The sequence below is a fragment of the Podarcis cretensis genome (genome assembly GCF_951804945.1).
Source record: "Podarcis cretensis genome assembly, chromosome: 6".
Taxonomy (NCBI): Eukaryota; Metazoa; Chordata; class Lepidosauria; order Squamata; family Lacertidae; genus Podarcis; species Podarcis cretensis.
Window position 1 is genome coordinate 58,350,147 of NC_137175.1, and position 13,755 is coordinate 58,363,901.

The 13,755-nt window shown below is 42.8% G+C and overlaps 1 protein-coding gene across 4 annotated transcripts in view; it reads right to left on the minus strand.

Annotated features, from left to right (window-relative positions):
- Window positions 1-13,755, minus strand: part of LRP8 (LDL receptor related protein 8) — a 199,220-nt gene that overhangs the window by 15,188 nt on the left and 170,277 nt on the right. For 2 of the 4 annotated variants that reach the window (XM_079980722.1, XM_079980721.1), the window contains 4 exons: window positions 8,094-8,216; window positions 7,621-7,743; window positions 1,749-1,868; window positions 912-1,037 (listed from right to left, as the gene is read on the minus strand). In XM_079980722.1, the coding sequence (XP_079836848.1) occupies window positions 912-1,037; window positions 1,749-1,868; window positions 7,621-7,743; window positions 8,094-8,216 (492 nt within the window). The remainder of the gene's footprint in view (window positions 1-911; window positions 1,038-1,748; window positions 1,869-7,620; window positions 7,744-8,093; window positions 8,217-13,755) is intronic. The other 2 variants (XM_079980724.1, XM_079980723.1) reach the window with 1 other exon arrangement.

A 13,755-nucleotide genomic window follows, 5' to 3' on the forward strand; every position in this document is an offset into this window, starting at 1 on the left:
AAGGGCAAGTTCCATGAAATATTGGCTGGGCAATTGAAAATGGAAGGCAAAGCTTCCAAACTCATCCTTGCAGCTGTGCTGGAAGAAAATGAGAGGAGTGCATGACCTGGGGGTGAGAGCTAGGCTTACTTCCATCATGATATTTATGGTTTATCATGAGGTCCTAATGCAGACAATGTTCCACAATTAGATTTTTCTGTCATTAAAAATTTAGAAAGAAAATGCTTCAAGCAACCATTATTATATCTAGTTACTGAAGAAATAATTGGGAGATTCCCCCCACCCCGTCTAGATTAGAGATATATATGCACACACACATGCACACCTCCACAGCTTCCTCAAAGGGGCAGGTCTAGAGAATTAATCTAAGATGGCACCAAGGCATTTAGGAAGGAGTACAGATTCTATTACAGCATATTAAGCTTGTATTTTGCACAATTTGTATACGGTGTTTGTTTGATAATGTGTGATTTGCTATGTCTAATAAAGGATATTTGAGTATTACAGCATATGTTGACTACCACCTCACAGATAATGCGAAAGCAAGAGGGTAGCTTGATGAAAACAAATTCTATATACCTTGCAAAGAAAACTAAACGTTGTAAGAATTCATTTTAGAATTCTGCAAGTAACAATTCATTCATTAGGTTTTCCTTTGCAAGTACATGGAATAGCAGTTCCTGCCTGTTTCTGCAGAAATGTAGCATGTGAATTAGTCCAAACAGAGCTGTTTGCATCCTCTAGATTTTAGAACAAGCACTTTCCTTCCACTCTGCAAACTGAGCCATCTATCATGTTTGACTTTTGAGCAATCATCTCAACAGAGTTACTTGTCAATTCTACTTGTGGGTTCTCAAGCCTGCACCTGGCTTTCTATGGATCATGCAGAATGGATGAGAGCATTTCCTTACCTACAGCTTTGCAGTTTTTGGACAGAGTGTCCATCTCGTAACCCTCATAGCATTCGCATTTATAGTCTCCCTTGTAGTTGATGCAGATCTGGCTACAAGCGTCGGGATTCTCACATTCATCTATGTCTGGAAGGGAAGTTTAAAAATCATCAGTAACTTGTAATTAAGCCCATCAGGATGTGGAGTGAGCCTGGAGCGCGCTACAACAGCAGCAAGGATACTCATCGCTAAAAGCTGGAAAACTCAAGAATTACCCACACTGGAAGAATGGCAGATGCAACTGATAGACTATATGGAATTGGCGGAGATGACAGGCAGAATCCGAGACCTGGGAGAAGAACTGGTGGAGGAAGACTGGAAGAAATTCAAGGACTATCTACAAAAATATTGTAAATTGTATGATTGCTAAGAAAGATGTAAGATTAGCAAAAATATGGCTTCAACAAACTAGCTATAAAGAATATAAATTTAAATTCAACTGGAAGATGAAAAGATAAATCTGGGATAAGTAATATTTTATGAGTAAGCTTCAATAAGTGTATGTTAAATCCCAAAATTTGAGATATTAAATATTGGAAAATTATATAATATGAATTAAATCAAGTTAATAATTTGCTGGTAAAACTTATGTTTAGAAAGCGGGAACAAGAGATGTGAGGAAGTCCAAAGTTGAGAATGAAATCTGGATAATGGAAAATATTATGTTATTATGTATGTTTTTTATTGGTTATACAAAATTTAATAAATATTATTATAAAAAAAAAGAGCCTGGAGCGACTATAATTATGTGCTGCTGTACAGAGAAACACAAAGAGCTGCTGCTTCTATGCAAATTACCTCCACATGTTTTCTTGTCGAGAAGCTTGTATCCAGGAGGACACTCACACTCATAGCCAATCTTCAAATCTCTGCATATGTGGGAGCAGCCGCCATTGTTGAGTGCACACTCATTCACTCCTAGAAGAGAGGTATGGGCTATTTAGACTTAACAAAAGGTTCAGTCCTAAGACTGCAAATTTCCAAAAAGACCAGAATTATTAAATATTACCAGGTATCACTGATGGTATTCCCTCAGTATAAGATGTCCTAAACAGAAATAGCCACCAAATCTCTTTTCTCCCAGAGAAGCAATTTGAACAGAAGACCTGTTCACAGAACTTCGCCTTAACGTGCATCTCCTTGTCCAAATTATGTTTATTGTTTGTTTATGATCTGTTATGTGCTCCGAAAGCCAAAGAAGAAGGATGGAACTTTTAAATAATAAGCAAGTTAGCAAAAAACAGACACACACTGATCACACTGATCACCAGTGGTGGGAAACCTATTAGCCCTCCAGATGTGTTATTTCATAGAAATTATCACTGTTTTTAACAAAAAACAGTCCCACAGTTGTGTACAATGGTAATAAAACAGCATACAAACTAAATTAAAATGAATTCCACACATTACAATACAACTAAAACAATACAGTACACAGCCTAGCACTAAGGCAATATTAGTACTCCCAAAGGCCTGGGGAGAAGATGGGTTGTAACTAGGTGACATTGCTGTCTGCTCTTCTAAGGGAAATGAATTTTAGAGTTGGGGAGCAATCACCAAGAAGGCCCTGTCTCACATTCCATGAGCAAAAGAAGTCAGTGAGACTACAAGCGAGGTCCCCTTGATCAATTTCAGTGATGGCTGGTATGCAGAGAGGCTGCTGCCTCAAATGTCCAGGTCCCAAGTTGTCCAGCGCTTTAAATTTCAAGGTAACACCTTGAATTGGGCCAGTTAACATATAGGCAGCCACGGCACATCCCACAAACTAAGTGTAAGATGGCTCCTCCACAAAGTGCCTGCAAAAACTCCAGCAGCAGCATTCTGCAATAGATGCTGTTTTTGGACCTGAAATTTCTGGTCTCCTCTGTCCCAGTCTGGCACTCTAACCAACTACACTGTGAATTAACTAAGCCAATCTATGTCAGTTTTTCCATTTGAGGAACGCAATGGAAGGAGGAACAAAGGAACTCTGCAGTTCCAGATACCCTGCCAGTAATAATCCTGTCTAACCCTGACAACTTGTAGGGGGTGGAGGGTGGGGACTCCAGACCATTTGTTCCCCCATTGGCAGGAGCTGAAATTGAAAATCCACTACAATTTTATCCTGGCAACTCTAAACTGCAGAGGGGGTTGAAGGAGGTCATTTCAATGCCCGAAACAACATTTCGCTTGCCATTTCAATTAACCTACACAAAGTGAGGAACAATGTTTTCTTCCTAGTGTGGGATTTGCTGTACAGTTCAATGTAGGAATCCCGCAGTAAGAAGATTTGTTGGGACCAGTCTGAATCTAAGACATGAGGGGGAAAAGCTGCTGATGCATTCTCTCCCTGACCCTCGCTGTCCAACTACCCGTCTTTTCATGAATGCAGTTATTTAGTGGGTAAGACGTGAACCTTGGAAGAAAATGTAACAGGCGGAAAACACTGCACTGGAAAGATTTCCACAACAGCTTTGGTGCAGCATTCTCACCCTATCTGAACAGAAATGTTACAGTTAACAATGTTATTAACAGGAGGAAGTACACAGAGACCAGAACAATCCCTCAGATTATGATGGTGGTGCATGTTGTCTGCTATCCATTGTTTAGATTGATCTTGCTGTGACTATTGGCTAGATTGGACATTAGCCAATTAGGCCATACGCATAGTGAAACACTACTGAAGGTTGCTGGAACGTGAAGAAGGTCTTCAATATTAATTGTTATTTTTGTTTACAGTAGGTCGTTGCAGCATAGTATGCCAAGTTCTATAACCATCTTATTGAAATGAGGAGAATGACAGGTTTACTCAACACAGCCTACGCCACATCTGTTAAAGCAGTCTCGCTTCTGCAAGTCACTCTCATGTCTCAAACTGGGTGTATATCAAGTGCCCCAGCAGGTGCAATGACCAATACAAAACCTTTGAACTGAAAAAGTCGTGCCTCTGGGCTCTTGACACTGAATAGATGCTTCTGTTGTCAAACGGTACGATTAACACTAATTCTGAAACACTGGGATGACTTGTGGGAGTGCTCATGCGCCTGGAAATAATTAATGTTGGAGGTCTTGTTCAGAGGTTAGCAAGGAGAACAGAGGAACTCCTCATCTCTGCACTTAGGGCTTGTCTCTGCACTTAGGGCTTGTCCACACTTGAGCATTTGGCTGTTTATCTGCTTTTCTCCCATTCAGATTAGACCAGAGTAGTCCACAGATGTATTTGAATTTATAAATGAGGAACAACTTTGATCTTGCCCATTCATACCAGCAGGCGTTCTCTTTTGTGTTTGTCCTGCTTTCTAATGTGCTGCTTCTATTATGCCAATTAAGTACAGACAGGGCATGTGCATAGATAGCTGTGGAGGCACCTTGTGTGTGTGGTTTGGTTTTTATTTTTAGAAAATATTGTATGCAATGTACAATTGCGGCATAGATCATATAACAGCATTATGATTTTTGCAGTTTTATTTTCCATCCCTTTGTAATTTGCAAGTAATCATGCTGCTGCATTCTGGACCAACTCAAGCTTCTGAATAGTTATCAAGGGTTATCAATGTCAAGTGCATTACAACAGTCCCATATTGAGGATGTCCAGGCACACATGACTGCGCCAAGGTCCCCATCTCCCAAGAGAAGGTGCAGCCAAACGTGGAAAAAGCTACTTTGGATGAGCATTACTACCTAGCCATCCAGAAGCACAAGCAAATCCAAGAATAACCCCCAAATACCCTTGACACAATTCAGAACAGATGGTACATACAATTGCTAAGCCATCTCTGACTTTTCTGGACTGAGCTTTAGCTTGTCAAGCTTCAGCTTGAGCCAGTGTGGTGTAGTGGTTAAGAGCAGTGGACTCGTAATCTGGGGAACTGGGTTCGCTTCCCCACTCCTCCACATGCAGCTACTGGGTGACCTTGGGCTAGTCACACTTCTTTGAAGTCTCTCAGCCTCACTCACCTCACAGAGTGTTTGTTGTGGGGGAGGAAGGGAAAGGAGAATGTTAGCCGCTTTGAGACTCCTTCGGGTAGTGATAAAGCGGGGTATCAAATCCAAACTCTTCTTCTTCTCACCCAGCCCAACAGCAGGGGTATGGAACTGAGGTGGTGTTCAGCTATCACCACCTCTGACCATTGGCCATGCCAGCGAGGGCAGATGGAAACCGGAATCCAACAAGGGTCCAAGGGTCCCAATTCCTGCACTAAGGTAATCCTTACCAAAGCCAAATAAGGCAGACTTGCTGTTGCCCAGAAACAGAAACTGGGGTAAAAAGGTGAAACCATGGGGCCAAGGCACAGAGGAATGTTCTACACAGCACCTTATCATTGATGCTAAATAAATAATAAATAACCAGAGCCTTCAAGATGTCACAAAAACAAACAGTCATGTACAGTACCAGCAGTAAAAACAGCCATAATGGTAAGATTCAGTCTGTTCAATCCCCTTCTTGATAATGTATTCAGAGAGAAACTGATTCTGTTCGTGGCGAGGAGTGTATTCAGCAGCGTTAACAGTTCAGTCATGTCCACATCAATGAGAATAGCTTTGTTTGATCATCCTAGAAAGAGATCTTATACTTTCTCTGCTCTAAGGGAACACGCTATTCTGAATTCATGATCACTTGTCAATAAAAAAACATGCCAAAAGAGACGACTCTGTTGGTGAATATTATTCAGTCAATACATATTTGGCTTATTTAATGACGTGATCAGGATTATGCTATTTTTGAATACACCTCCAAGTCACAGATAACTGAATTATTCCTATACCTTAATGACATTTGCCCAGCGCCTCATCACTCAGAGTTTTTATAATGAGTTTACATGATACATTTTTATGGAAAGAATCAGCTGCTGTTCTTCCATGGAGGCCTTTTCTTATAAACACACCCCTGCTGAGTGCAATCAAAATAAAGGCAAATTTTAAGTGAGGATGCATTTGCACAGTCCCATTCAGGCACTTACCCAGGTGCCAACACCTCTCACATGGCATGGGAGAAGGTAAGCCTCCTGCCCCTAACAACTTCATACATATCAGTGATGCCCATGTAGGTATATGCTGTTGTGGATGCCTGACTTGTGTGGTCCTTAGGAAAGAGTAGTGGGGCTTGTGTAAATAATGCCCTGCGTGGAGCTGCGTGTGACATTATCTGTAGACTGGAGAGTGGGGCATGTTTGCCCACTTCTCTACCACATGTATGCTGTCACTACCTGGGTGCACATCTGAAGCAACATCGTGGGAGGGGTGTTTCCAGCTACCCCACCCCTTGCCCTTGGAAGTCTTCTAAGAAGCTGCAGCAGGAGAGGGACACTGAGCATCATCACAAGAGGGGTGTTCCTAGGACTAAGGTGAAGCTCGGGACCGCGCTATTTTTGCTACTGGATGCTGCATGCTGTTTAAGTAATCCCGATGTTGGCAAACTAAGGCTCGTGGGCCGGATCAGGCCCAATTGCCCTCTGGATCTGACCCGTGGACGGTCCTGGAATTGCCACTTGGATTGGCATGATCATTCGGGCTGCACCATTTTTTTCTGCAATTTTTTTCGGGCACCATTCCCCCCCCCCACCGTGGGGGTGCCTCCTCCCTCCCCCTGGCTTCTCCCTGCCCTGCAGAGGAAGGGAGCTGGGCTTTGATTGGTGCCAGCAGCCAGCCAATCCGAAGCCTTGCCGCCCACGCGCTGAGGTGTGGCTCAGACTCGCCACTCGTCCGCCGACCTCTCCATCCATGGCCGCACTATGGGCATCATGACGGGCACATCGTGATGGGCGTGTTGCGGGGCTTCGGCTGGAGCTTGGCACGCCTCCTGGCCCCACGCCTGGCACCCAGGAAAGCTGGTGACCCGGAAAGGAGAGGCACCACTGCCGCCAGCGGCTCCCAACTGCAGGCAGAGCAGCGGAGGAGGTAGGAAAGGGAGGAGAGGGGTTGGGGGAGAGAGGGAAGCCCCCATCCACTGTGTGCATTGTGTGTGCACACAGTCTGGCCCGCCACTGAGGGGCTGTGAACCGGCCCACTCCTTAAAAAGTTTACTGACCCCTGAAGTAACCATATTATATTTATGGTATTGAAATATATTTTTGGGGATATGTTATTCTATTTGCTATTGTTTTGCTACATTATTCCTATGCCATTGTTTTGCCATATTATTGTGAAATTGTTTTTGTAGTGTTCATTTGAAATGCATTCCTGTATTCTTTCTTGTAACCAGTGTTGAGCATGATTTCGTTTGGGGAAAAAAGGCATACAAATAAAATGTATGGAAGAATGAATTGAGCCTGTGTGTTGACTTCACGCCACCCATTCATAAGACCTAACTGTAAGAGAAATGTGAACATTCACATAAACCTTGTCTTATACTTTACAATAGCTACAACAAATAATTAGCATCAGCAAGAGGTCAGGAGACGAGGGAAATTCATATCATGTGTGAGTTCAAACCTCTTTGCAATCAACCTGGATTTATTTCCTGATGTGACAGGGCATTTCCTCAGAACAATGTCTGGCCTATGACTCAAACTATTAGATTCCAGTTCCTTTTGCACCCATGCAATAGACACACAAACAAGGCGAGCAGAAAAACTACATTAGGCACATCACCAGCAGCCATATGCCCCTGTTCTGACGGCCCTAAGCAGACAGAGGATGTGAGGGATTGTTAAAACAGGAGGACAAAATAAAGAAGAGTAGTGTACTGTACCACATGCTTTCAGGGGCTCGTCAGACCAGTCCCTGCAGTCCCTGTGCGAATCGCACACCTTGACTTCCTCTATGCACTCTCCACTCTTACACTGAAACTTGGTGGGATTCTCGCACGCCGCTTCTGTTGCGTCAGGCAAGGGAGGGAAAGCAGATGACGTTAGATTAGGCACGTGAAAATGAAGAAAGGACATAAAGATGCAAGAAGAGGAAATTTAGAAGAAATGGGATGGGATTAGGCAATGGGGTATTTAGCTGCAACATGTGACAAAAGCAAAGCCTACTAAAGTGTTGTTTTTTTTGGGTGGGGGGTATTTCCCTGAGGAAGCCTCATTGCTGGGTGGTCCAGAAGTTCACAGTGAGGAGCAGCTGAGTTGTGAAAAATGGACTAGATGCCATCTCTAGCATCTATGTGAGCTTTTCCAGAGCAACGGTTTCTGCTATACCCCATACAAGGACACCAATTACACCTACCGTTAACGCAGCCAGCCTCATCACTGTTGTCAGGGCAGTCATGCACTTTGTTGCACTGTTTGGCTCCATGGATGCAAGTCCCATCGCCACACTGGAACTCATCAGGGCTGCAGGTCACCAGAGCTTGGGGGGAAAAAAGGAATAAAAATTAACATACTTCTGAGTATTTTGACACGTTTTCTGCCTCAGTGTTAATGCTGTTTTTAAAACAGATTGTGATTTTATTGTAATTAACTCTATCTTCTTATTACAGTGGTACCTCTAGTTACCAACTTAATTCGTTCCAGAGGTCCGTTCTTAACCTGAAACTGTTCTTAACCTGAGGTGTGCTTTTGCTAATGGGGCCTCTTGCTGCCACTGCGCTGCCAGCACACGATTTTCATTCTCATCCTGGGGCAAAGTTCTCAACTTGAGGTAACTCTTCCAGGTTAGCGGAGTTTGTAACCTGAAGTGTTTGTAACTTGAGGCATTTGTAACTTGAGGTGCCACTGTACTTTGTGAGTTGCCTTGGATAGACTAGTCCTAAAGAGCAGGACTTAAATAAATGAAAACTTAAATAAAATAAAATAAACAGTTCTGTTTCTAGCGGTAGTCTCTGGGTTCTGGAATTCATTGCCATTTGACCTCTGGAAATCTACTGCACTCCCATCTGTTGGAAAGGACCTAAAGTAATTATTTTCTTCAGGTAACCAATATGTGAATCATATTTTTATTGCTGCACTGTTATTAGAAAAGGAAGAGTTAGAGGAATTGTGTTTTTATATTTTGGGCTGAGTGGGTGCTTTTTTATTATTGCTGGTCATTTGGCGCTGAGAGCGATTTGTAGAAATTATCTTGTATTTTACATTGCTGTTTATATTTTTTATTCTTCTGAAGTTTCTTCCATGGGGACTGGCACCATTGCTTACCACACTAGAATTCAGTGCGGCATACATGGGGAGAGGGACTTGCCCAATTCTGACCTCACAGCCAGAACCTCAGTTATGGAGGTTAGGCTGAAAGAGGGTGAATAGCCCAGGGCCGCTCAGTGAGCTTCATAGCTGAGCATAGATTTTCTTTGATTACGGTACTTCCTCCTTATTCAATTTTCAAGGCAAACAAAAATACATACATACTTATACTGAGATGTGGGGGACAGATTCATAAATAAATACATATCTAAAAGAAGAAAATTCTTAAAAGTTCACCAGTGTGAGAAAATAGAGGCTGTGAAAAAACAAACTGTCAACTGAACAGGAAGCGAGTGGTGAAATGTTATAAATCATTTTTAAAAATCCTTATGCAGGTACATATAAGAGAAAGGGAGTCTAAAACACCATCAAAAATTATCAATGTCACCCCCCGCAAAAGCATTCCAAATATAGACATATTCTGTTGAGGCAGTCTGAATTGTCTTTTTAAAAAGTCCAATACCCTATTCAGTACATTAACTCTCCTTATGGTCTTGACCAGTTTCCTGCTGGGAATGGTTTTCTCAGTAGGCCTTGCTGTTGACAACAGTTCCTTCTACCATGGGGATATCTTCTTCTGTCCTAGCTGCTTCCAATCCCTTTTTATTCTGGACCTTTTCGCTCAGCAAGCTTAATTGTCTCTATCATTTCAAAAAAACTGTCAGTAAAAAACAGCAACAACTGAAGGTTTTAGAGGGTGCAAAACAGCAACCTCCGAGCTGAATTTCAAAGCTTACAGCTGCCGCAGTGTCCCTGAATAAACCTATCTCAAAGCACTCATTTGAGTGCCTCCTCTTTGGGGAATTGCATCCTTATCCTAAATGACAGAAAATCACTGCCATTGAGTTGCTGGAGCAGTATGACACAGACACTAATTCATGTGATCCAAGAGCCTCCCGGGAGAATCTCTGCGGCAATTTCGCAAACTGTCCCGGAGATCAGAAATTATGGCTCCTCAATACCCTGGGGCACAGCAAGGAGGCAACAAGCAACAAGCACAGCAGGCACCATAAGGCATGAGAACATGATATGGTACAATCCCCCATGCTGGACATACACACAGCAGGGACTCAAGATCACTATGTTGAACCATGCTCTGGCAAGGAGAACTGTTTGCACAATGCTTTATAGTGCTTCTGTTTGTCCTTAGTAAGTTACAAATGCCTCCCAACTCGCCAAAGTGTCAAAAAGTGCAAAAGTGTCTTTGCAGGTATGTTGAAAGTCAGATGTGGGAGTGTGCCAAGGTTTCCACTCTGTGCTGCATGTTAGCACATCTTTTAAAAAGGACTTTGTGCAATTATCCTACGGGGATTCTTTTTAGATCCAGCAACATGTGGCAGAAAGCACCAGAAAAAGTGGATGTTGCATTGCAAGGCACTGTCCTGAACATCTCTGGTATTTTTTATTCCAAAAGGCACATTTTACATGTTTACCTTCTGACATATGGTACATTGGGGGACTGCAGTTTTATCACCGTGTTTTGGATAGGGGACCTACTGTCAAGCACAGCCCTCTTCAACTTAAGCCACTTTGGCCTCATTGAAGTCTATGGGACTAAGCTAATTCAACAAAAAATCAGCAATTCAAATATTCTGAAAATTGCCACCTTGGGATCTGAGCAGCCATAGAACCAAGCTGGTACTTATTTGTCCATGACAGCCTGTTAACAATCCATTTAGCCTGTTAATGTGAAGCAATATGGAAACACAAAAAAATAAGGCAGGTTGAAAACATAGAAGGATGGGACAATGCAGCGTCGTTCTTCACTAACTTGAATTATGGAATGCAAATGCTTGAAGGGTTTGGTGATGAGGTTGTTCTCCTGCTCTATCAGCCAGAAAAGCCTACCCACCAAACTGCTTAGGGCTTCTGTTGCCAGCTGGTAAAATGTGCCATATGGAGGCATTTGGAGTAATTAGTCCAAAGTTGCACGTGAAAATTTGTAGCACAAATGGGAACTGTGAAGAATGCACCTGTGCGGGGTTATTTCCAGAGGCTTGCCACACTCATTAAGCATATCAGACCTGCTGCAAGCCCTGCGATGCTCATATTCAATCCATGCTGATCTCCTGCCTGTCTCCTTATGGCTATGTCGTTAATAGCTGAAACACTCCTTATATTACATTTCATATTGTTCAAAGGTAAATGTATTGTATGTCATATGAATAATTTTAAAGGCATGCATGTCTTTAGGGATACTATGAGTTGCCTTATTCTGAGGGTCTATCTAGATCAGCAGTCATTTGCCAGTTATCTCAAGCAAAGGCCTCTTTCAGTACCATCACCTCAGATTATTTTGCAGGAGATGCCACACACAGTGCTCTGTCACTAAGCACATTTTAAGGGATTTAAAAAATATTTAATACTTCTACAGAAACAAGAAATATCACCCACCGAAGCAAACCTTTTCTATTTTTTGGTTCATCTGCTCATCTCCCTTTTTGTTTCTCTGCCAAAGCATTTTTACTATTTATCATAATTAACACATAGCCAGTGCTTTCATTCTTTCAAAGTAATTACAGCAACAAGTGAAAGAACCTGGCCTCAGGACAGATTCAGTTTTAATTCCTGACATCCCTGTATTACGTGCACTACAAAGAAGTGTAGTGGGACCAGAGCAGAGCTTGTAATGTCAATGTTTTTAAAGGAGAATTTTGAACTTAACACAATAAACATGATGAGAAGAATTCAGTATTGCACTAAAGCAAACATTATGCCAGCTCAAGCATTTCTGTTTGCCCAGCAGAACAACCTCCTCAACGTGCAATTCTGGGAGTCCTCAGGGAGAGGAGTTAGCAGGAGCCCTTGTGCTTGCTTCCACTTCTACTAGGTTGAACATGGTCCACAGTATTGGAATGTGTACATGGGAATAAATCTCCAGGAAGAAAACAAATCACTGTGGCCTGCTTCAGACCTGACGGTCTTTGCCCAACAAATCATGGTTTCTATGGTTTGTTGGGCCAGGGATGTGCTGCATGCCTGTGGCTTCCTCTCCTCTCTCTTGTGCCTTAATTCAATACTCTCTGTATTATGTTCACATTTGAAAACTGTGGTTTGAGCACTCAGTATACACCAGAATAGCAAGCCACACTCAAACTGTGGTTTGACCATTCCCTGCAAACAAAGATATCAAATCGTGATTTATCAGCTCAGTGTCACAGAAAACTGTGGTTTTAACAAACCAGAAGGTATTGAATTAAGGCATGCAAAAACAGGGGAAAGGAAAGAGAAGAGAGAACATGCAGGCAGAAGGCTTATTTCTAGCCTACGTCAAACCTCTCTACGTCTACCTCTCTTTTAAATCAGAACCAGTGAAGGTCCTGTGTGAGTGCCTGGAGGCGGTTGGAGGATGGATGGTGGCTAATGGATTGAGGTTGAATCCTGACAAGACAGAAGTACTGTTCTTGGGGGACAGGGGGCGGGCTGGTGTGGAGGACTCCCTGGTCCTGAATGGGGTAACTGTGCCCCTGAAGGACCAGGTGCGTAGCCTGGGAGTCATTTTGGACTCACAGCTGTCCATGGAGGCACAGGTTAATTCTGTATTCAGGGCAGCGGTCTATCAGCTCCATCTGGTGTGCAGGCTGAGACCCTACCTGCCCGTGGACTATCTCGCCAGAGTGGTGCATGCTCTAGTTATCTCCCGCTTGGACTATTGCAATGCGCTCTACGTGGGGCTACCTTTGAAGGTGACCCGGAAACTACAACTAATCCAGAATGCGGCAGCTAGACTAGTGACTGGGAGCGGCCGCTGAGACCATATAACACCAGTCCTGAAAGACCTACATTGGCTCCCAGTACGTTTCTGAGCACAATTCAAAGTGTTGGTGCTGACCTTTATAGCCCTAAACGGCCTCGGCCCAGTATACCTGAAGGAGCGTCTCCACCCCATCGTTCTGCCCGGACACTGAGGTCCAGCACCAAGGGCCTTCTGGCGGTTCCCTCACTGCGAGAAGCAAAGCTACAGGGAACCAGGCAGAGGGCCTTTTCGCTAGTGGCGCCCACCCTGTGGAACACCCTCTCATCAGATGTCAAAGAGATAAACAACTACCTAACATTTAGAAGACATCTGAAGGCAGCCCTGTTTAGGGAATTTTTTTTAATGTGTGACATTTTAATGTATTTTTAATCTTTGTTAGAAGCCACCCAGAGTGGCTGGGGAGACCCAGCCAGATGGGCGGGGTATAAATAAATAAATAAATAAATAAATAAATAAATAAATAAATAAAATAATGTTTGTCTCCAAGACATCAAAATGACACATGTTGGATAAGACACCATCTTACTGACCCGAACAAGCTATTAAAAACAAAAAAGCATGGAAGGAAGAAGAAAATTCTAGGCTGTTCCTGTTAAGATTCCTTGCCACAATATAGGAAAGAGGTGTCACAAAAGCAAGATAGAAAACAAAGATTGGATAGGAAAAATAAGTGGTATATGCAGGAGCCCAAAGGGAGATTTTTAAACCAGAGTTAAATTCCTGAAGGCAGGCATCGCTTAGTTATTGGACTTATTCATATGATATCCCCCATAGTTTTGTATGTAAATTGAAAGAGGCTTTCTAAAGGGAACGAAAAAATTCATCTTTCACAGATGGCCATTCATCAGGCATCCTGCTTACACGTAGCTGTTAAATGTAAATATTTCATGTCATTCCTGTGTCACAATTATGAATATTTCAGTGAAACATTTTCTCCATTTCCTTCTCTCTCTCC